General features: G+C 45.4%; 2 protein-coding genes across 5 annotated transcripts in view; both read left to right on the top strand.

Moving 5' to 3' along the window:
* LOC117964018 (uncharacterized) overlaps positions 1–3,213 on the top strand; it is a 28,183-nt gene extending 24,970 nt beyond the window's left edge. For all 3 annotated transcript variants that reach the window (XM_059000372.1, XM_059000371.1, XM_059000370.1), the window contains one exon: positions 3,032–3,213. In XM_059000372.1, the coding sequence (XP_058856355.1) occupies positions 3,032–3,154 (123 nt within the window). In that variant the 3' untranslated portion in view covers positions 3,155–3,213. The remainder of the gene's footprint in view (positions 1–3,031) is intronic.
* Positions 3,214–9,247: 6,034 nt separating this feature from the next.
* LOC117414055 (cytochrome P450 2K1-like) lies at positions 9,248–23,879 on the top strand. 2 transcript variants are annotated; one of them, XM_059000181.1, is made up of 9 exons: positions 9,248–9,510; positions 15,556–15,721; positions 17,672–17,821; positions 18,213–18,373; positions 18,924–19,100; positions 19,482–19,623; positions 21,138–21,325; positions 22,067–22,208; positions 22,642–23,879. In XM_059000181.1, exons 2-9 carry the CDS (start codon positions 15,592–15,594, stop codon positions 22,824–22,826), a joined length of 1,275 nt encoding a protein of 424 aa, XP_058856164.1. In that variant the 5' UTR covers positions 9,248–9,510; positions 15,556–15,591; the 3' UTR covers positions 22,827–23,879. The 2 variants fall into 2 exon arrangements, with proteins under 2 accessions (XP_058856164.1, XP_058856165.1); XM_059000182.1 differs by lacking the exon at positions 15,556–15,721.
* The last annotated feature ends 141 nt before the right edge of the window (positions 23,880–24,020 follow it).

Genomic DNA, 24,020 nt, shown 5'->3' on the forward strand with positions numbered 1-24,020 from the left:
TATATAGAATAACACAAATGAAACTTTGTGCTTTAAGATCTTCTCTTATTTGTCACCGTTATTGAGTATTGCTGTGCCTGCCATTGCTGTGTGTGTTCTTTCCTCTGTGTTTGTTGTGTTTGGGATGGGCGGTGTGTTCTTTCCTCTGTGTTTCTTGTGTTTGGGATGGGCGGTGTGTTCTTTCCTCTGTGTTTGTTGTGTTTGGGATGGGCGGTGTGTTCTTTCCTCTGTGTTTGTTGTGTTTGGGATGGGCGGTGTGTTCTTTCCTCTGTGTTTGTTGTGTTTGCTATGGGCGGTGTGTTCTTTCCTCTGTGTTTGTTGTGTTTGGGATGGGCGGTGCGTTCTTTCCTCTGTGTTTGTTGTGTTTGGGATGGGCGGTGTGTTCTTTCCTCTGTGTTTGTTGTGTTTGGGATGGGCGGTGTGTTCTTTCCTCTGTGTTTGTTGTGTTTGGGATGGGCGGTGTGTTCTTTCCTCTGTGTTTGTTGTGTTTGGGATGGGCGGTGTGTTCTTTCCTCTGTGTTTGTTGTGTTTGGGATGGGCGGTGTGTTCTTTCCTCTGTGTTTGGGATGGGCGGTGTGTTCTTTCCTCTGTGTTTGGGATGGGCGGTGTGTTCTTTCCTCTGTGTTTGTTGTGTTTGGTATGGGCGGTGTGTTCTTTCCTCTGTGTTTGTTGTGTTTGATGGGCGGTGTGTTCTTTCCTCTGTGTTTGTTGTGTTTGGGATGGGCGGTGTGTTCTTTCCTCTGTGTTTGTTGTGTTTGGGATGGGCGGTGTGTTCTTTCCTCTGTGTTTGTTGTGTTTGGGATGGGCGGTGCGTTCTTTCCTCTGTGTTTGTTGTGTTTGCTATGGGCGGTGTGTTCTTTCCTCTGTGTTTGTTGTGTTTGCTATGGGCGGTGTGTTCTTTCCTCTGTGTTTGTTGTGTTTGGGATGGGCGGTGTGTTCTTTCCTCTGTGTTTGTTGTGTTTGCTATGGGCGGTGTGTTCTTTCCTCTGTGTTTGTTGTGTTTGCTATGGGCGGTGTGTTCTTTCCTCTGTGTTTGTTGTGTTTGGGATGGGCGGTGTGTTCTTTCCTCTGTGTTTGTTGTGTTTGGGATGGGCGGTGTGTTCTTTCCTCTGTGTTTGGGATGGGCGGTGTGTTCTTTCCTCTGTGTTTGTTGTGTTTGGTATGGGCGGTGCGTTCTTTCCTCTGTGTTTGTTGTGTTTGGGATGGGCGGTGTGTTCTTTCCTCTGTGTTTGTTGTGTTTGGGATGGGCGGTGTGTTCTTTCCTCTGTGTTTGTTGTGTTTGCTATGGGCGGTGCGTTCTTTCCTCTGTGTTTGTTGTGTTTGGTATGGGCGGTGTGTTCTTTCCTCTGTGTTTGTTGTGTTTGGTATGGGCGGTGTGTTCTTTCCTCTGTGTTTGTTGTGTTTGGTATGGGCGGTGTGTTCTTTCCTCTGTGTTTGTTGTGTTTGGGATGGGCGGTGTGTTCTTTCCTCTGTGTTTGTTGTGTTTGGGATGGGCGGTGTGTTCTTTTCTCTGTGTTTGTTGTGTTTGATGGGCGGTGCGTTCTTTCCTCTGTGTTTGTTGTGTTTGGGATGGGCGGTGTGTTCTTTCCTCTGTGTTTATTGTGTTTGGTATGGGCGGTGTGTTCTTTCCTCTGTGTTTGTTGTGTTTGGGATGGGCGGTGTGTTCTTTCCTCTGTGTTTGTTGTGTTTGGGATGGGCGGTGTGTTCTTTCCTCTGTGTTTGTTGTGTTTGATGGGCGGTGCGTTCTTTCCTCTGTGTTTGTTGTGTTTGGGATGGGCGGTGTGTTCTTTCCTCTGTGTTTGTTGTGTTTGGGATGGGCGGTGTGTTCTTTCCTCTGTGTTTGTTGTGTTTGGGATGGGCGGTGTGTTCTTTCCTCTGTGTTTGTTGTGTTTGGGATGGGCGGTGTGTTCTTTCCTCTGTGTTTGTTGTGTTTGGGATGGGCGGTGTGTTCTTTCCTCTGTGTTTGTTGTGTTTGGGATGGGCGGTGTGTTCTTTCCTCTGTGTTTGTTGTGTTTGATGGGCGGTGTGTTCTTTCCTCTGTGTTTGTTGTGTTTGGGATGGGCGGTGTGTTCTTTCCTCTGTGTTTGTTGTGTTTGATGGGCGGTGTGTTCTTTCCTCTGTGTTTGTTGTGTTTGGGATGGGCGGTGTGTTCTTTCCTCTGTGTTTGTTGTGTTTGGGTCGGGCGGTGCGTTCTTTCCTCTGTGTTTGTTGTGTTTGGGACGGGCGGTGTGTTCTTTCCTCTGTGTTTGTTGTGTTTGCTATGGGCGGTGTGTTCTTTCCTCTGTGTTTGTTATGGGCGGTGTGTTCTTTCCTCTGTGTTTGGGATGGGCGGTGTGTTCTTTCCTCTGTGTTTGTTGTGTTTGATGGGCGGTGTGTTCTTTCCTCTGTGTTTGTTGTGTTTGGGATGGGCGGTGCGTTCTTTCCTCTGTGTTTGTTGTGTTTGGGATGGGCGGTGCGTTCTTTCCTCTGTGTTTGTTGTGTTTGGGATGGGCGGTGCGTTCTTTCCTCTGTGTTTGTTGTGTTTGGGATGGGCGGTGCGTTCTTTCCTCTGTGTTTGTTGTGTTTGGGATGGGCGGTGCGTTCTAGGCGCTAGTACTGAATATTAGAGTAACTATATACTTTAGTTATCTTAACTAACGTATTCCTCTTGTTTAGAATCGCTTCATGTATTATTATTTAATGTGGTGTGGGGAGCAGGTTCTGGTTACACTCTGGTGTTCCTGCTGGTCTTGGAGATCAGACATGTTGGGGAGCAGGTTCTGGTTACACTCTGGTGTTCCTGCTGGTCTTGGAGATCAGACATATTGGGGAGCAGGTTCTGGTTACACTCTGGTGCACCTGCTGGTCTTGGAGATCAGACATATTTGAGAGCGGACTGGAGGCCACAAGTTCTTCAAATTTCTAAGAAGTCCCCAGGATGTGACGATTGAAACAGAAAATGATACAGACTGAATCTAAATAACAAGAAGCACACATTAAGACAGCTGTGCCTTTTCATAACAACCTTTTTATTTCTGTTTCTGTTTCTCAGGAGGAAGATGAAGTTAATTACGCTGCAGTAGAAATTAGACAGCCAGCCAGCACCAAGAGGAGAGAAATGATACAAGACGAAGGCATTTATTGTCTAATTCAAAAAATTAATTTTGAAGAATGAAAAAGATCATGTGTTTTTACTGTGTAAAAAAATATCTTCAATTAAAATTATCAAACAAACCTTTGTTACCATACTTGAAAGCAGACCGTGAGCTGATTCTGTCTATCAAATTCCAGTGCTCTGTCAGTATACGGGGATTCTGTGGGTTACATAACAGACTCTGAATAGACACTTTTACTTGATTAAACTCTCTCTATATATTTTATAAATACACTGACATTCTTTAAGTATTCCAAGATTACTTTCATTTTTATTTCAATTAAAACAGGATTTGAAATAGGAAGAAAAAAGCAAGTCATTCAACCCTTTGCATATTCTCTGCATCCATAATGTAATAACTTTAAACAGTGTATTAAGAACATAAGAACAGAAGAAAGTTTACACACGAGAGGAGGGCATTCAGCCCATCTTGCTCGTTTGGTTGTTAGTAGCTTATTGATCCCAGAATCTCATCAAGCAGCTTCTTGAAGGATCCCAGGGTGTCAGCTTCAACAACATTACTGGGGAGTTGGTTCCAGACCCTCACAATTCTCTGTGTAAAAAAGTGCCTCCTATTTTCTGTTCTGAATGCCCCTTTATCTAATCTCCATTGTTTCTTTTTTTCAGGTCAAAAAAGTCCCCTGGGTCGACATTGTCTATACCTTTTAGGATTTTGAAGAGATGATATTATAGATGAGATATTATAGTGATATCGCTCATATGTGAACATTATGCAACCAAGGGTTGACAGCTGCACATTGCAGAGAAACACATTTATTCTGCTCACATTGTGACATTGTCCCAAATCATACAAGTAAAATAAGAAGTATATATATTTTAATCAAATCTAATCACGAAAAGTAAACGTTTCTCCAGTTGAACTTAAAACTACACATTTATAATTATTTATGTTTAGTCACACTGTCGGCGAGATTCCCCACAAAAAGTTAACAAAAACAGAAAATAAGCTCTCTCCAGAGCTTATTTTCTGTTTTTATTCAGACATATTATGGCATCCACATTCTCCGGTTTCAAAGAACAGAGTTTGTTCACAAGCATCCCTGCTTTGCTGAACACACGCTCGCTCGGGACCGATGTTGCAGGGATACTTAGCATGCTCTGTGCCAAGGCTGCTAGGTTGGAAAAGTGTGTCTGGTTAGTATTCCACCAAATCAGGGGATCTTTGCTGATGTTTAATGGAATTTCAAAAGCATACATCATCATCTCTTGTTGGATTAAGGTTTCCTTGGAAGTAGTGTGTGTTTGTTGCCGTCCACGAAGTAACATTTCCATTGCTTGTTCGGTCTTCGTTTTCTTTTTAACAGGTAAGTCCTCTGTGCTGCTCTCACTTGTACAGGCACGATTTCTGTCATTTTCGAGGTTGTCCTCCACCAGCCTCACTAGTTTGGAAAACAGTGCTTCAGACACACAGGCTTTGGCCTGTTCATATAGGAAATCCAGATGGCGAAATCGTGGGGTCAAGAAATGACACAAAACGCAGTGGCATAACCTCATTACTTGTGTCATTCAGCTGATGTAAACAAAATCACCGAGACAAATTATGCACTAACTGGAACTGGAATTAGCAAATCAGTTGATTAAAGCAGACGGTGCCTCCTCTTCATCAGGAACTTCAGTCAGTCTGTGTTTTATCCCTATTGCAAGTGGGTACAAAGAACTAGCCCTGATGTTTTTCTCTGCACTCAAAAGTACTGTAGCCAGTTCGAATGGCTGTAGTAGTATCTCAGACATTAGCTTCGTGAGATCTAAAGTAGATGCGTCAGACGTTTTGGTCAAATCTGGGTTTGACAAAACAGCAATAACTGGCCATTTTAATTCAAGAAGGTGTTCAAACATATAATAAACCGTGTTCCATCTTGTTTGTACATCTTGTATTAACTTGAGTGGTGCTTTTTCTGTGTTCAGCATTTCTGTTGTTTCTTATTTAAAGCAGGTGTTGCCATCTCACTCTTTTTAAAATGTGCAGCCAGTCTCCTTGCTGCACGTATGGACTTGTCGTACATCCTCCAAGCTTTTCTGAATGCAGAGATTTATATTGTGCCCTGCACAGCTCACACTTGCCACGCTACCAAAAAGTAACACAGCACGCTCGCTTGCAGAAAGCAAACACATTGCTCTGCACATGTTGGCTGCGTTGTCATGAACACAAGCTATTACTTTTGTAGCCACTTCAAACGCTGTGTTTGTCTGATTGATCGCTTCTGCTAAATTCACAGCTGTGTGTCTCTCGTGTAATTTTCGTGTCGCTAATACTTTTGACTCGAGTTCCCAGTTTTGCTTATGTAATGGCAGGTGACTGTTAAAAGCGCTTCTTGTGTCATGCTTGTCCATACATCGGTAGTGATGGACATTGAATTACACTCTTAATTACACTTAAATTCTGTCTAAGCTTTTCCTTTGCACGTTCGTGATCCAGAGTAATGAATTTGGAGATTGTCTTTCGACAGGGCATTTCATAGCCCGGAGCAAGATTCGCAATCAGATTTTTAAACACAGCTCCCTCTACTATACTAAGTAACAGGGCTGATATCTTGTGTAACAACATCCACTATCAGGCCTGTTATTTCTGTTACTCTGACGCTTTTTGGATCAACTTTCTTTTCAAAATAAGCTGTCACTGAAGGGGTTGCTTCCTTTTGTTTTTAACTGGTGTTCCCGCTGTCGTATTTTGTCGGGTGCTGTCTTACTAAATGATCCCGCAGATTGGTGGTATTGCCACAGAAGCTCATTAAAACTCCACAAACAGCGCATTTTACATTCCCATTTAGGTCTTTTGTAAAAAAAAAAAAAAAAAAAAAAACTTCCAAACGTCTGACGTCAAAAAAATGTAACTAGGAAAACCTGATCCTGAAATGCAGCTCACCTCTAATTTCTTCTCTAGGTTTTTGTTTTTTGTCACGCTTATTACTGTGTGAGTGTGTGGCAAAGTGGTAATGACGTGCAGGTGAGTGCAGTGCAGAAGAATCACACAGACAACGTTGGTACAGGTGCAAGGGTGTTTATTTAATTTAATAAATGTCCAGAGCCTTAAGGCAAAACCTGCAAATAATAATAGTGCTGGAAGTGATACAGCGGCGTGTATCACTTCTATTTGTAAATCCTACGGGTTTGACCCGTAACCTCAAAGTCCCGTTCAGACACCCACACTAAACACAAACACAAAGACAGTGCGTGATTCAAGTGCTAAAAGGTGCAAAACAAAAGACAGTTCCTGTAGTGAAAAGGTGAGTGGTGAAGTCCGGGTTTTTCGCTGGCCTGCGGCTGCAGCTCCGGATCGTGCTCAGTAATCTTTGTGAGAAACGACACACAAGACAAACAGTGTAAATACACAGACAAGCAATCACTCGCGGTTTTTAGCACAAACAAGACGGGCTCCTTCTAGGTTATTTGATTTAACCATCTGCAAAGGAACAGATCACGCAAGCCATGCCCCCTATTTATACCCTCGCCCATGACCCCGAGGTTAACGAGCGCATCCGCTCCTCCAGTCCTCGGATGCCACGCCGCTTACCGTCTGGGTCACTGAGCTCGGGTGCCATAGCTCCGCCCCTTTCCGAACTGACCGACTTCCATCTACCCTACGGAATAAATTGTCGTGCCATTTCATTAAGGGTACTCTGTTCCTCGTGCACCGTGCCCTCACAGGTCGAGAGGGAGATCTAACACTAAGACTCATTCGATCTCTGTCACAGAGTGTTATCAGAATATTTGATTATGCAATAGACAAAAAAAAAAAAAGCAAAAATAATTACATTTGAAAGTATGCATTTTGCCAAATGCTTCTTGCTAATGAAAGGTTTAGTAGCTTTTTAACGTTGAACCGAAGCCTGCACTTTATTTCAGAAGCCAACTAAATAATACTGCAGTCTGGCAGGTAAAGAAATGCAGGAAAAGCAGCTGCCCCCCATTCCCTCCCAGACAGCACTGCAGCCTCACAGCGCCCCCTCCTGGCATTATTGCAGTCAGACCTGCCAGCGTGGCAAAGAGGTGCTTCTCCAGGGGAAGTCCAAACAGGGGCAGGTGCTGTTGATTGGTGCTGGAGGGCCTATCACAACCCCCTCCCCTACTTCTGACACACACATTCACTACGCTCCCCAGCCTGCCCCCTACCCCTGACACACAAACACACAAACACACACATTCACTGCGCTCCCCAACCCCTCCCCTACGCCTGACACACACACACACATTCACTGCGCTCCCCAGCCCCTCCCCTACCCCTGACACACACACAAACACACACATTCACTGCGCTCCCCAGCCCCTCCCCTACCCCTGACACACACACACACACATTCACTGCGCTCCCCAGCCCCTCCCCTACCCCTGACACACACACACACATTCACTGCGCTCCCCAGCCCCTCCCCTACCCCTGACACACACACACACACACACATTCACTGCGCTCCCCAGCCCCTCCCCTACCCCTGACACACACACACACATTCACTGCGCTCCCCAGCCCCTCCCCTACCCCTGACACACACACAAACACACACATTCACTGCGCTCCCCAGCCCCTCCCCTACCCCTGACACACACACACACATTCACTGCGCTCCCCAGCCCCTCCCCTACCCCTGACACAAACACACACATTCACTGCGCTCCCCAGCCCCTCCCCTACGCCTGACACACACACACACACACAAACACACACATTCACTGCGCTCCCCAGCGCCTCCCCTACCCCTGACACAAACACACACATTCACTGCGCTCCCCAGCCCCTCCCCTACCCCTGACACAAACACACACACACTTCACTGCGCTCCCCAGCCCCTCCCCTACCCCTGACACACACAAACACACATTCACTGCGCTCCCCAGCCCCTCCCTACTCCCTCACACACACACACACACACACACACACACACACAAACACAAACATTCACTGCACAGGCTTATCAACACAGACTGGATTAAGAGGCTCCTGAGCTCATGTAATAGTGCATTGACACAGGCTTATCAGCACAGACTGGATTAAGAGGCTCCTGAGCTCATGTAATAGTGCATTGACACAGGATTATCAGCACAGACTGGATTAAGAGGCTCCTGAGCTCATGTAATAGAGCATTGACACAGGTTTATCAACACAGACTGGAGTTTTACCAGATTTCCTGAAGCAAGTAAATGAAAAGAATAAAAATTCAAGCTAAGTGCAATGAAAAGGTTGATGACCATGACCCATAATGTATAATATAGTATAGATTAGGAAATACAGTAGCAATGAATTGTTGAAATTGGATAAGTGGTATTTAAGAGCTTCATTAGGCACGCAAATGAGGTGTTAGCATCAGGGTATAATAAAATGACTGATTTGACATTTTGATAAGCTTTTATAAGGGGGACCCATATTCTAAAATATGTTCTGTTTTCTCACACAGAAAGGAAGGTCATTTCGTTTTTGAATAGAGGTAGCTTTAGTACACAGTCCTTCCTCCCGTTAATAACTTGCATTCAAAAGCAACTGAATAAACAGAATCTGCAAAGCTGCTCATTCCTACAGTAAAGGGCCTTTATTACAGTATTTATAGCAACTTATTCAGCAGTTTCCTTTCATCCAAGGTTTATGAAGAGCTAAGTGCCATACCTGTGCCCTACCTGGAAGTTTACTGTGGTAAAGTTAACAGCAGCCTTTGTTATGAAGTTTTTCAGTGGGATTATTGACTGTGTGAAAGGTAGGTTAGGAGACAGTGGGTGTGCTTATTGTGTCAGGTCTCGATGAGCCCTCCCACTGTACTAGGTGAAAGGATACAGACTGTAGGGTTCCAGTAGTTTAATGATACAAATCAGTGATTAATCTAATTGGTTTCTATCCACTTACATCAGGTTTTTATTCACGCAGTGTTAATCACTGTCAAGTCTCCTTAATATATATGGTTCAGTGTGTTATATACACACACACACACACGCACACACACACGCACACACACACACACACACACACACACACACACACTATAATAATGCTGCAAATCATTCCAAAAAATCAACAACCTTTACCTTGCTTGGCAAAACCTGAGGAATTCCTTCTGAAGCCACGCCCACTGTGTGTGCTGCTCTATTTAAACACTGCCCAAACCCAGGAGCGTTATTCTGAACGCTGAGCTAATTAACAGAGAGCCCAGGTGTCTGTGCTCCTGACAAACATGTCTCTGATTAGGCTGCTCCTAGCACACACTGCCACGGTGTCTCTGGCTTTAGTTTTAACTGGTTTTATGTTTTTATACTTTTAGTCGAAATCCTCCAAGTCGTCTAATTACAACTTCCCCCCCGGCCCGCCGGCTCTACCTGTTATTGGGAACCTGAACATTTTGGACCTGCACCGGCCGTACAAAACGCTGAGTAAGGTGAGTGGCACTGGGGACTAGGCAGGGCATTAAGATCAGGATTGAAGTGGGTAGTTTGAGTAGGTTTTTACATGCATGGACACGTTTGGGGTTGGGTTTGTTTCTTTCTTTTAGTATTTCTTGAATTCTCTTTTAATGGCCTTCATTTAGAAGGGAATTGGTAGTTGTATTTGAAGAAGTGTTTTGTGCAGCTACTCAGCAGTGAAATCAGCTGTCTTAGTGCCCATAACATCTGAAAATAAATCTAACATGCAGGCAGGAGGAGGAAAATCATGCCCAAATCTGATCTGAAATATGAATGTGTAATATAGCAATTCCTTTATACAATTTTTACAATGGTAAAAACATAGACATGTGTAGTGAAGTACAGTGAAAGCATAGGCTAGCACAGCAAAATAGAGAAGTATGGAACAAAAATACAAAATAAACGAGCATGCAGCAAATGCATTGGTAAATATTCTTTCATTCTGAATTAGCTAGAAAACAAAAGTATTATTCATAACATATAGAAAATCCCTCAATGATTAAAATAAGCCTGGTATCAAATGACCTGTTAAAGAAACGAAAGACGCACTCTTCTGTACAGTGTGTTAGTAATGCAGACAGTATTTATGCATTTATTTCTTTATTTAGGATATCTGTTGTACGAATAAATACAAACATGGGCGTTTTTGGTATCAAATGCATTTCCAGCTGCGTGTTTGTCCCAGCACTAGTTCTGGCACAGATTCACACTGTTATTTACTCAAACAAATGAACAACTAGAAAACAAACAAATGACAAGCCTTCCGCAGCTCCCCTGGGCACAGGCCTGAATTAAAGCAACGTTTATGGTGCTGTCTTCACAATAATGTATCTGTAATCCAGAGCCAGACCTACACTAGCACTGTCGCCGGTGCTTCTACTGCAGCCGAGCCTCTCTGCGCTCAGTAAGGGTCCCCACAGCCTTGTGTCTGTGCAGTTTCATGACTCAGTGCCACCTTCTTATTACTCACAATTCATTCAACACAGGTCCTGCTTCTACAGTGTTCCTGCACGGCTCTCTCCTTTCTTCTCTCCTGTGCAGCCCAGACCCTCCTCTCAGTGTCCTCTCTTTAATAAACACCATCAATTACATTCATGTCAACCAGAATTAAACAGGCTCCACGTTAAAAATCCACAACCAACTGAAATAGGGAAGGACCATTTGTTACATTTACTAAAATTTAAATGGCAGAAGGCACAGGTGTCATTGTCCATCCATCAACAGTCCAAAGCACCTTTGTCCATTTCTCCATAGTCCAATTTCTGTGTTCTTGTGCATATTTTAGCCTTTTAGTCTTGTTCCCCTTTCTTAAGAGGCATTCTTACTGCAACACGTCCTTTAAGTCCTGATTTCAAGAATGACCTTCGTACTGTTGATCTGATGGACAACGACACCTGTGCCTTCTGCCAGTTCTGTTGTCAATTCAACACTTGTCTTCTTTCTATTCCTTAAGGATATTGTCATCAAGCATTGCTCATCCTTGTTAGACAGCTTTTTTGGGTCTTCTAGTCCTGGGTTTGTCAATTACAGATGATGTTTCTCTGTACTTGTTGATTATGCTTCGGATACCACACCTTGAAAATCGAGTGATGTGAGCTATTTCCGTGTCACAAAGACGGCCGGAGTGGGTGGCGTCAGACCAGAAGCAGGAAATAAACAGACAGAGAGGTGTGGTTTGGTGGAGCTGAGCGAATGGTTTCGCTCAGCATTTAATAAACAGAACAGAAAATAAAAAGGTTGAACAAACAAACACAAAACAGGACACGGCACTATACGCCAAAATAAAAAGACAAACAAAACAAACTATACCGACAAAACACGGTGAGCAGATTTTAACTATTATTATTATTATTATTATTATTATTATTATTATTATTATTATTACCTCCGTCTCCAATCCCGTTCTCCACTCACTGAACACCCAACCCTGAGTGAAAGCTATGTGTCTCTATATATACTGTTGTGCTGGGATTCAATTACTAATTAATTATTCACTTGAATCCCAGCACGTGAATTCATTACGTGCAACCCTGTGCTCACATATTACATTTAACCAGCATGTGAAGTGATTTGTGCCCTCCTCGTGCCTAAATATAAATCTATATTTTAAATCACACGTGAAACACAGACCCATTTATATCCCGTGTGCCAATCTATACACCAACATTAACACACGCACGCAATATACAACACATAATATGCACACAGGGGCGGGGCACATTGCCACATATACCCCCCCCGTGCAAAGCACACATGGCCTCAACGGCCACCTCCCCCCTTAAAAATCCAGCAGTCCAGGACAAAGTCTCGGGCTGGGAAGGGAGGCTTCAGTGGGCCCATGGCTGGCCATGCTGTCAGCACCCCTGCCGGTAGTGGCACGGCTGACAGCCTGCTAGTCCATGCTTGCAGCGAAATTGCTGCGGGGGATGCTGGTCTCCTGACCTCTCCCCCTTCCTTCATAGCCGGTAGCTCCCCTTGGTGGGGCTCCGACCACAGTACTGCCGGCAGCGAAGAAGCTGCAGTGGGAGCAGGTCTCCGGACCTCCCCCACGATCTCCGGCAGCAAAACTGCTGCAGTGGGAGCCGGTCTCCGGACCTCCCCCTCGATCTCCGGCAGCGAAACTGCTGCAGTGGGAGCAGGTCTCCTGACCTCCCCCACGATCTCCGGCAGCGAAACTGCTGCAGTGGGAGCAGGTCTCCTGACCTCCCCCACGATCTCCGGCAGCGAAACTGCTGCTGGGGTTGGTGGTCTCCAGACCTCCTCCCCCTTCTTCGTGGCCGGCAGCTCCCCTTTTTGGGGCTCCGGCAACCGTACTCCCTGTGGTGGAGGTACGGGAAGCAGAGACAGCTCCTGCTGTTCTGCTTCTGGCAGTGGCGGAGGCAGAGGTAGCTCCTGCTCCTCTGCTCCTGGAAGTGGCAGAGGCAGCTCCTGCTCCTCTGCTCCTGGCGGTGGTGGTGGCGGAGGCAGAGGCAGCTCCTGCTCCTCTGCTCCTGGCGGTGGTGGAGGCAGAGGCAGCTCCTGCTCCTCTGCTCCTAGTGGAGGAAGCGGTGGAGGTGGCGGAGGCAGAGGCAGCTCCTGCTGCTCTGCTCCTTGCGGTGGAGGCAGAGGCCATGGGGCTGATGCTGGCCACTCAGAGGGAGGCTGTGGCGGTGCTGGCTCCCTCTGCTGTGGCGGCTGGGCTGGTGTGCGCCGTGCTCCCTTCAGCAGCATAAACAGAGGCTGCTGGGGGACACCAGCATCCTGCCCTTCTCCCCCCCAGAAAAATTCAGGGGGTTGAGCCTGTAATTCCTCCCCTTCTGGCTCTTGGGACGGCAGCGATGGCTCCTCCCCCTTTAGCTCTCGGGATGGCAGCAGCAGGTGAACCAACAGGCATGCTTCCTCTGCTGGTGTAGATGGAGACAACAGGCATTGTTCTTCTGCTGGTGGAGGTGGAACCAGCAGGTATTCTCCCTCTGCTGGCAGCTTGGGTCCTAGGGCTGTGGAAGCCCCGACTTCCCTCTCTTCGGGCTGTGGACGCACCGACTCCTCCCTTTTGGGCTGTGGACGCACCAACTCCTCCCTTTTGGGCTGTGGACGCACCGACTCCCCCCTCTTGGGCTGTGGACGCACCGACTCCCCCCTCTTGGGCTGTGGACGTTCGGGCTCCCCCCACTCAGGCGTAGGACGTTCGGGCTCCTCCCACTCAGGCGTAGGACGTTCGGGCTCCTCCCGCTTGGGCTGTGGACGCTCAGGCTCCTCCCGCTTGGGCTGTGGACGCTCAGGCTCCTCCCGCTTGGGCTGTGGACGCTCACGCTCCTCCCGCTTGGGCTGTGGACACTCAGGCTCCTCCCGCTTGGGCTGTGGACGCTCAGGCTCCTCCCGCTTGGGCTGTGGAGGCAAAACCAGCAGGCCTTCTTCCTCTGCTGGTGGTTCTGCTACCTGGGCTGTTGTAGTTATGACCGCCTCCAGGTAGCTGAGGACCAACTCCACACCTTCCTCCCAGGTGCTTAGGGTGTGTTCCCTTGCATACGCCTCCCATCTCTCCCTGTCCATCAACCGCAGGAACCGGACGGCTACTGGTATTGACTGGGCCTCCAGCCCAGCATTTTCCAGGATCCAGTCCCGTACTTTGATGGCGTTTTCTGCCATTTTTTTTTTTTTTTTTTACTCCAAAAATGCGGTTCCTGCTCTGGCCTGAGTCCTGGAGGCGCTGTAGATCCCACGCAGGACACCACGTGTCACAAAGACGGCCGGAGTGGGTGGCGTCAGACCAGATGCAGGAAATAAACAGACAGAGAGGTGTGGTTTGGTGGAGCTGAGCGAAAGGTTTCGCTCAGCATTTAATAAACAGAACAGAAAATAAAAAGGTTGAACAAACAAACACAAAACAGGACACGGCACTATACGCCAAAATAAAAAGACAAACAAAACGAACTATACCGACAAAACACGGTGAGCAGATTTTAACTATTATTATTATTATTATTATTATTATTATTATTATTATTATTATTATTATTACCTCCATCTCCAATCCCGTTCTCCACTCACCGAACACCCAACCCCGAGTGAAAGCTACGTGTCTCTATATATACTGTTGTGCTGGGATTCAATTACTAATTAATTATTCACTTGAATCCCAGCACGTGAATTCATTACGTGCAACCCCGTGCTCACATATTACATTTAACCAGCACGTGAAGTGATTTGTGCCCTCCTCGTGCCTAAATACAAATCTACATTTTAAATCACACGTGAAACACAGACCCGTTTATATCCCGTGTACCAATCTATACACCAACATTAACACACGCACGCAATATACAACACATAATATGCACACAGAGGCGGGGCACATTGCCACATTCACTCAATATTTTTCCTTTATGCAAGTCAAGGTAGTTAATAGTAGAAAACACTAGTGGAGGCTTTGAGTAAATTTTTGATGCTCATAATGCATCAGAGGAGAAAATGCAACATGTCTAAGACTTGCACAGCAGTGTGTGTGTGTATTATATATAAATTATAATTTTATAAGAGTGAATGAACTAAAATGGAGATACTAGACTGATCCCAAGAGATATAACGTGTCCAAGAAGAAGACCTCCAGGACGATGGCAAAATGAAATTAGGAAACACACTGCAGCAACATGGATGAGAGACGCAGCAGACAGGCTTTTGTGGAAGAATCCTGGGGAGGCCTTCATCCAGCAGTGGATTGAAAAAGGCTGAAGATGATGAGATATAGTACTAACACGCACACAAGGTGCATGTGTCAATTTTCGAAACTACACAACGGTATGCAAGCCTATACTGTAGTAACATACAGCTGTGGCCAAAAGTTTTGCATCACCAAAAATATTAGGACTGAGACATAATTTTAAAAAATAATTATATGAACATAATTTAGGACTTTTATTTAACATCATATAATTAAAGTAACTACAAAATGATATCGCAAAAGCATACTGGAAGCCATAATAGTAGTACAGTATTTCATGTCACATTGATAAATTAGTACTGATAAATCTAATGCAAATGTCACAAAATGCTAATGTAGAGTACATTTTTAAAAAGCTTAGCTACCTAGCAATTGTTTCATGATGCATCAAACAAAAAATTATAAAAACTGAAGGCACTTCTGCCTCCCGGCTCGTACGAGCTGCTGACTTCAGAAAAACACAAGAATTCATAGCTCTAGCCAAAGGAGATTCTGAGCAGCACACACATGACTATCATGAGAGTAACGGACTGGCAGAGAGGAAAATCCCTGTCATCCTCACTGGAACGACAGGAAGATATCTTACAAGCGCTTTACAAACCTTTAGGCAGCGCAGCATCCAAAGAGAGGAAGAGTTCTGGGAGCAGCACAGAAATGTTGGTAGTGCACGGCACATATTTTCTTAATTCACTACTGTTCACTACTGACGCTACGCCACTGTAATGAGCGGATCTTGCAACTTACAGTCGAAGTTCTAACAAGCAGACAAACTTCCCTGCTAATGCTTTGAGAATCATCGCTCCTCCTCTTCTCTCTCCAGCTCTCAGAGACGCACGGCAATGTGTTCACCTTCCACATGGGTCCCAAGAAGTACGTCATTTTGACAGGCTATGAGGCGGTCAAGGAGGCTCTAGTAACCCAAGCAGACGACTTCTCAGAGAGAGGCCAGACGCACATTACAGAAAAATTCTCTAAAGGCGGGAATGGTAAGAGAGGCGTGACTCCAGAGTCCCTTCATCCAGACCTGAGCAGTAACAAGTTAGCTTTAACATTTGATAAGTAACTTGAACTGCAACTGTTTAGAGCTGAAAACAAGTAATAATGTTTAATTAAGCAAATTATAGTTCAATTAAGGGTCTAGTTAATAACTGAAAGCTTGGTTGGAATGAAAACCAGCAGACACAGGGGGTCCCCAGGACCGAGTTTGAGAACCCCTGCTATAGAGGGTTAAAGGACACAGACAGTTAGCTCCTTATGAGCAGTAGTTGCCTATTGTGTACCGTTGATTGGTAGTGTAACACAAGATTTATACAGGTGTAACTTCAGTTACATAACTAGACCCTTAACTGAACTGAAAATTTTTGTTTTCAGCTCTTAAACAGTTGCAGAGTTCAATTTACTTAGACAATGTTATAGGTAACTTGAACTCTGTGTCATGAAGGCGCTCATCACTATAAGAACACACAGACACAGTTCCCTATAAAGACTTTCTCAGACTGGTATATTGTATTTAAAAAAAAAAACGTAACTCTAACTCTTAGATATAAGACAAATGCAATGTGTGGATTTTAACTGCCATGTTTTAATTAATAATTAAGCTAACAACGTAAACATAGTACTTGCCTGTTTGCTTAAACGCCGTTGGCGGGAGAGGTCCTGGGGGGCAGGGCTTGTAACAAAAGGGTTGTGTTGCTTGTTAAATAAAAAAGCCTATTTATGGCAGAAGTTAACAATGCATTTATTTTAAGCTAGACAAGGTTGAGAATAAAAATGTTTGTATATAGTTCTGCCGCAGAGTTTGTGTGCATGGGTCAGGTCTACAGACTGACAGCGTGCTTGGAGCTCTTGGAGGACGTGAACCTGCATGTACCAAGTTGGTCTCCTCACACCAGGTGCGATGCGATTTTTTTTTTTTAATTGGCGACCTGACACTTTCGCAGCGGCGATGCGACAGGTTTGAAAACTGACAGATCTGTACAATTGTTCAAAATTGCTGTTGACAAAACTATGATCAAGACTGGTAGGCCTACATATTAGTCAATATGATGTGGAAATGGAGTGTCTTCTCTGACGGTATTTCAACATATATGGCAATAAATCATACACATCAGGCTTATCCAGTTCCTTTGAAATGGACTCCCATATATTATCTTTCAAATCTGTATCTTTTATAATTGTGATGCACTTTGTCATAAAGCTGTAGGTATTTTTTTCAATGACAAGTATTATTGTTTCCTCCGTTGTTTTGGATACTGCTTCACCCTGATCGACCGCATGCATTGAAGCTGTTTTCTAATTGCTCAATGCCGTAGTTGACGCGCAGCAAATCACAAAAAACAGGATTGAATCCTATTTATTTCGCGTCGCTCCGGTGCCGCCTGTGGTGTGAAAGATACTTATCAAAAGTATAGGTTCTAGTCATTTTGACGCATCGCTGCAGTTCCACTTACTACATCGCACCTGGTGGGTAGCAGCGGGAAGCCGGGCGCGCGCACAATGTTAAGCTTTGAGGGTTTTCCTCATAGAAAGTAAATATAATTAATTCCTGGATTTCAAGGTTGGTGAAATTTTAATAAACAATCGTTAGATGCGGTTTTGTTAAATTAAGTTATCTTATGCACAGTGAATTGATGATACATTTGTACTTGTTTTAAAAATAACTATTTTAGATTTTTGTTTAATCCAGAGGGAGGAGTCTAGCCCTTAGACTAGTATAAAAATATTCTGGTGGGTCATTACAGGTGGGTTAGTCTAGAGCAGGGCTTCTCAAACTCGGTCCTGGGTACCCTGTGTCTGCTGGTTTTCATTTAAACTGAGCTGTCAATTACTTACCCATACCCTTAATTGAACTAATCATTTATTTCAGCACTTAAACAGTTGCCGATTTCAAGTTAGCTGTAACATTTTATAAGTAACTTAAACTCTGTTTCCTGCAGGTATTGTCTTTGGTAAGGGGGAGTCCTGGAAGGTGATGCGTCGATTCACCCTCTCCACTCTGCGGGACTTTGGGATGGGGAAGAGGACCATTGAGGACCGGATCATCGAGGAGTCCCAGAGACTGGTGGAGGTCTTCCAGTCCCACAAAGGTGATGACCAAACCAAGAGCAGAGATAATAAAGGGTTGACCCTCAATGGGCACGAAACACAGACCAGACCCAGATCCTGCAGCTGTGTGTTTCCTCCCAAGCCTGTTAGTTTGAAAGTTTCACATTCTGCTCTGCTCTCTTCTGTTGTGACTTTTTCTTAAAGTAAAACTTAGACAAGTAGGCTAACTCTTTCAGATAGTGCCTTCCTCTGAAGAAAGAAGGCTAATGTTTTGGCTACTGCTTTCTTGTAGTGCCATAAAAATACTTTCTTCTGAAGAAGGCACTAGTAGAAGCGTTTTTCTACTTGCCTTTCCTTCTTCTAGTTTTACCTTCTAATTCTTATTAATAGTTTGAAGTTATGGACAGCTTTTCTTGTTCCCCCCACTCTAAGGAAAACCCTTTGACCCGCAAATCATCATCAACTCTGCTGTCTCCAACATCATCTGCTCTATCGTGTTCGGAGACCGCTTCGACTACAGCGACGCACAGTTCCTGAATCTGCAAAGAATGCTGAATGAGAACATCAGGCTGATTGTGAGCCCCAAGACACAGGTACAGTGTAGTGATTCGACCTCCTAATTTACAAAGCTGGAGTCAAATTAGTGAAATCTCACAGAACCAGTGTAGAATTGTTTTTACACCAATTTTAGAAAACAGTGAAATCCCTATTGTTTGTAAAATCTAATTATCAAAACCGAAGAAACTAGTTTTTGTCCTTGTGTGTGTCTCTGTATAGAGTTGTATGAAGAACATGCAGTTTTGCACATTGCTACTTGTATGTAGATAGCTTAGTAAAATAAACCAACTACACATTCATTGAAAGTGAACTTGCTTGTATTGATGCAACCCACGCCTTCTAGACCTTAAGGAGTGACGACAAGTTTTTTGGTGTTTTGCCGTTTTCAGGTGCAAAAAAATTGTAATTTTCTTACTCATAGATGACGCATTCTGAAATATTTTTCATACGGTTCATCATTTGAAAACTATAATTCTTGCCTGTCAGATAAAAAGGTACTGAATCCAGGTACACATGAACCCCTGTATATACTGATACAATCGTCCTGATACAGATGCAACAGGTACAACCCTCCTTGTCTTTCAGCTGTATAACATGTTTCCTTTCCTGGGCTGCTTCCTGTCCGATCACAAGAAGGCTCATACAAACGGAACAATACTGCTGGAGTACTTTAGAAATGCATATAAGGATTGTAAAGACGGTGTGGACAGCAATGACCTGAGGAGCTTCATTGACACGTTCATCTCCAGGCAGAGAGAAGAGGTAATATCAGCACAGCAGAGCCTCTATCAGGGACCAGCAGTGTGGTCTTAGTGCATTAAAAGTGCAGTTTTACTGCATATCTAGTGGAAAAGCCTTCACACAGTGAAACCAGGCAGAGAGAAGAGGTAATATCAGCACAGCAGAGCCTTGATATCAGGGCCTGGCAAGGGACCAGCAGATTTTAGTCTTGTAAAGAAAATCTTTTTTTAGTGTGTAGGATTTAACTTTTTATTCCCTGTTTCTAACAGTAGTTTTGTGAAGGTGCTTTGTTACAATGTCGTTGTTGTAGATTTACCTGCACAGTTTATCACTGAGTGTTTGAAGTTGTAGATGGATTACCTTGGAAAGGAGTTGTCACTGATGCCCTTCATTGTTTTACAGGAGGCCAGAAATTCCAACAAGTATTTCCACGAGGAAAACATGGTTGCCACCGTGGGGAACCTGTTTGCTGCAGGGACTGAGACCACCTCTACCACCCTGCGCTGGGGGCTGCTGCTCATGATGAAGTACCCCCACATTCAGGGTGAGCGAGGGGATACCCCCATTTTCGAGAGAGAGAGAGAGAGAGAGAGAGAGAGAGAGAGAGAGAGAGAGAGTGAGAGTGAGAGTGGCTTCACGGTCCTCCTTATCTTCTCCTTCCCCCCTCCCCTTCTCCAGTTTTCTCTCCTAAGAAGAGGAAGAGCCACCGGACTCATAGATCGGAGAGCTTGAAGCAGCTGGATAAGCTCTGGGAGGCAGTCTCCCAACAAGGAAACATGTTAGCGGAGCTGTTGCACGACTGCACTGCTACACCTGCTCCCTCTGCACCATTACAGTCACGGAGTAGTACATGCAGAATGGCAGCGAGAGGATTTGCTGTCTATCGCTGCTTCTGAGGAGGCAGTCGATCAAGAGTTCCTATCTGAGGAGGGTGACTCAGATGGAGCAACACCAGTAGCGCATGTGTTATTATCAGCACAGCTTTTGCCACTGATTTAAGAGGGCCACAGACGTTTTGAATGTTCCATGGCCTGTAGATGACAAGCAGAAACACTCAATTTTTGAGGATGATCCTGCTTCCTTTCAGGTGTCTCCTCCGGTACACCCGGAATACCTCTTTGAGGTGCATTCATCCTGGGGTCACTCGGCTACAGCACCCGCTGCTTCACGTTCTTTGGGAATGCTGTACAGCCTGCATGAGGCAGAAGAAATTGGCATGGCTGATATTCCACCAGTAGATGCCGCTATCGCATCATTGGAGCAAGCCCCAAAGATCGCGCTTTTAAAGAAAGATGCTGCCTGCCCGAATAAGCAGTGCAGGGTTTCTGAGATTATATTTAAAAAGGCTTACTCAGCTGGGGTTTTTGCTGCACCACTGGGTAATTATAACAGCATATTGGTGGCTTACCAGAGCAGTTTGTTAAAATCTCTTTCACAGAGTCACAGACCCACACCACACAGCTCGAGGAACTGTGGCTGGTGAATAAGAACCTGCTCTGTATATGAAAATTCAACAGGTAGGCAGTGGGTAGGAACCTGGCTGCTTTAGCAGCTGAAAGATGTCAGCTCTGGCTGTCTCGGGCACACACAGCGGATGCTGACAAGGCATCATTGCTGGATGCTCCCATTACTCCAGGACACACTTGGATCTGCAGCAGATGACATGCTGCAGCGCTCTTATCGGGCGTGGGAGTCTACGAAGGAACTGGTGCGCCTGCTTCCAACGAGGCTGCCTCCAGTACGTAGACCGGCGCCCAACCGGAGACCGAGGTTCCAGCAGTCTGAGAGACAGGCACAGCCGGCTCCTGTTAAAGCCAGAGGGGGTTTTCACAACCGACACGCGGCTGCACAAAGGGGGAACTTCAATAAGTTTCGCCGTCAAGCACAAAGGCAAAAGCCTCAGGCAAAGCAGCAGCCCTAGTAATTTGCTGCCACAGACCCAGGGCCCTTTATCAGGGTCACCTGGAGTACTGGCGTCAATGCACCTCGGACACATGGGTGCTCAAACCTCTTCATATCAGTAATTGCAGTGTGTTTGTAAATCCTCCCTGTTAACAGACAAAGTCCAGGAGGAGATTGAGAGTGTGATTGGGAGGGAGCGCCCCCCGCAGGTCGAGGACAGGAAGAGCATGCCCTACATGGACGCCGTGCTGCACGAGATCCAGAGAGTGGGCAACGTGGTGCCCATGAACCTGCTGCACGAGACCAGAGTGGACACAACCTTCCGGGGGTACAGGATACCCAAGGTGAGACAGACAGAGTGTATAGGGGTGGTCTGGTCCACACCTTCATCATGCAAATTCTTGTTTTGAGGGCATTGCAGTTCCTCTATGTCCAACTTCAAACACTCCTCATATGATACAATGCTCCCTCTATTTCACTGTCTGACTATCATGACTTAGTAAGGCACTCAAACCAGCAAGCCTCTTTGTAACCCTAACCCTCTGCCATTCCCATCTCAAACCAGCAAGCCTCTTTGTAACCCTAACCCTCTGCCATTCCCATCTCAAACCAGCAAGCCTCTTTGTAACCCTAACCCTCTGACATTCCCATCTTCACCCCCCCCCCCCCCCCCTCCTTTGTTTGTTTGGAAAGTTGATCAAGTGATAGCTTTAAGGGTGGAGATAGATAGGGGAGGTTAGGGTTAGGTAGATTTGAGATAGATAGGGGAGGGTTAGGGTTAGACAGATTGGAGGTAAATAGGGGAGGCAGTGTGTTCTGCATTTTGTGGGTTCTTTCCTGGGGGTAGTACTCCGTCTGGAACAAGCTTTTGCCGAAAGCAAGATTGACACTTGTTTTAATTAATGGTCTGTCTTTTATTACCAAAGAATTCCTCTTAATACAGCAATATCAAGTAATGTAGGAGTGATATTAATGTACAGTAATGTATCCTCATTGGTATAGCTGACAGTACAGCCCTGTCTCATTATATTAGATTAGCTTTGGTATTTTTCCTTTCTGTAAATGTGTGTCTGTCTGTGTCCCAGGGTACCCCGGTGATCCCGCTGCTCTCCTCCGTGCTCTCTGATAAGACACAGTGGGAGACCCCTCACCAGTTCAACCCCAACCACTTCCTGGATGTGCAGGGCAAGTTTGTCAAGAGAGACGCCTTCATGCCCTTCTCAGCAGGTCAGTGTGTCAGAGAGGAGCAGGGACCAGGTTAGACAGGATTGAGGCTAACCCCCCTCCACCCCGGCATTTTAACTGCAAAGGGAACTGCTATCAATAGAGGTGCAATCAGCAACCAGTTTCCTAATGGAATATAGAACAGGTAACAATCGCTACAAAGCCTTCAGATTCAGCTGAAAACATGCAGGTGCATATTCTACTAATACAATATATGCAATACAAAAAGTTTATTATTGAAAAGCAAGAAGACAACCTGTTTTCATTAGATTCTCCCATTTCGGGATACAAATCAGTATGCTACTGTCTTACAGCTACTTTACTAATCCTGAAGTCTCTCTCTGTGTGTGTGTGTGTGTAGTGTAGTGTAGTGTAGTGTAGTGTAGTGTGTGAGTGTTGCAGTACGAGTCAGTAATCCTCTGACCCCCCCCCCCAGGTCGGAGGGTGTGTCTTGGAGAGACCCTTGCCAAGATGGAGCTCTTCCTCTTCTTCACCATGCTCCTGCAGAAGTTTCACTTCCGCCCGCCCCAGGAGGTCAGCCCTGAGCAACTGGACCTCAAACCCACCCCTGGCCTCACCTCCGGACCCCAGCCCTTCCAACTGTGCGCCCTGAGCCACTGAGAAACCCTGTGATACTGCGACCCTGCCTTACTACATCTGCTAGACCTTACTACAGCCACAGACCCCTCACACTGGACTCTTCAGCCACTGAGAGCCAGAGAGACCCAACCTTACTGCAGCCATGAGAACCCTCAAACAGGACTGTACTCTGTCGGCCAAATGATAAATGAGGCGTGAGAAAGTTAAAGGGGAAGTCTCATGTAAATCGTTTGTTGGCTTAGTCACAGTTCAAGCGTTCACACAGGTTTTAGGAACTAAAAAAAAAAGATCTTGCCACTGACTTTTTCAGTTGGAGCCTACTGCTGTTGCTCCCAAAGACCCGGCCTTCCAACGACTCCAGGTCACTGCGACGGTCCTGTCCGGACCTCCCAATCAGCTCGGCACCGGGCGAGCCTACCTGTTTGATTGGTTGCCTAGCAATGCGTCTCCTGTTCCGCGTCCCAGCTGCACACATTTACGCAAGAACTAGCGGCAGGGCCTTCCCTGTCACAAGCCTCCAGGTTTCTGTCTCACTACATGATCATTTTGCAACATGAGAGCTCAGTGGCATATCATGCTGGGTACCTGCAGCATAGCAGTCCGCACATGCAAATAACTAGAACGAGGAAAGGCAAGCACTCCTCAGATAGTTCACTTGCACTTCCATTTGATCTCACAAAGCCCCAATGAGACTTCCCCTTTAATGAATGCATGTTCTGGTTGAACACCCAACATCTTCCTGTGTAATGATATTATGTCCAAAAAGAAACAAAGATCAGGACTGTAATAACAATACAAAGGTGTGTGTGGGGTGGGGTGGGGGATCTGAATAAATCAGGAGATTAATATAGAAATAGCAAACCCACTTAATAGCTGTTAATGTCACATATTATCACCACATTGAAATGTCTCGGCCAGAATGTAATAGGAGTCAATGGAAATAATCTCCTGATTTTAATGTCACTTTGGTTATTATCACTGGAAAATAATGGTGTAAGATTAGAAAGTTTGCTTGTAACTAAGTTTCTGTTCAGCTTCAAAGTGTTCCAACACATAAAGTAACACAATAACACACATTGGTTTTTCTGTGTTTTTTCTCTTCTCCTGGTTTTGAAGAGGTTTTAAGTTCACAAGTAGAGTTCCACTCCGCTATAGAGTCATCCTAGACCCAATAGCTGAATTTCACCTTTTCCTCACCTGGTTGACTGGCCTCCT

Source organism: Acipenser ruthenus, chromosome 25 (genome assembly GCF_902713425.1).
Source record: "Acipenser ruthenus chromosome 25, fAciRut3.2 maternal haplotype, whole genome shotgun sequence".
In the NCBI taxonomy this organism is placed as follows: Eukaryota; Metazoa; Chordata; class Actinopteri; order Acipenseriformes; family Acipenseridae; genus Acipenser; species Acipenser ruthenus.

What these genes read in the sequence shown, in the direction of transcription:
- LOC117414055 (XM_059000181.1), top strand. Translation starts at nt 15,592, where the DNA reads ATGGGTCCCAAGAAGTACGTCATTTTGACAGGCTATGAGGCGGTCAAG. An exon ending in ATTCTCTAAAGGCGGGAATG is followed by an intron (nt 15,722 to 17,671) that starts GTAAGAGAGGCG and finishes TGTTTCCTGCAG; the next exon opens with GTATTGTCTTTGGTAAGGGG. An exon ending in TCTCCAGGCAGAGAGAAGAG is followed by an intron (nt 19,101 to 19,481) that starts GTAATATCAGCA and finishes ATTGTTTTACAG; the next exon opens with GAGGCCAGAAATTCCAACAA.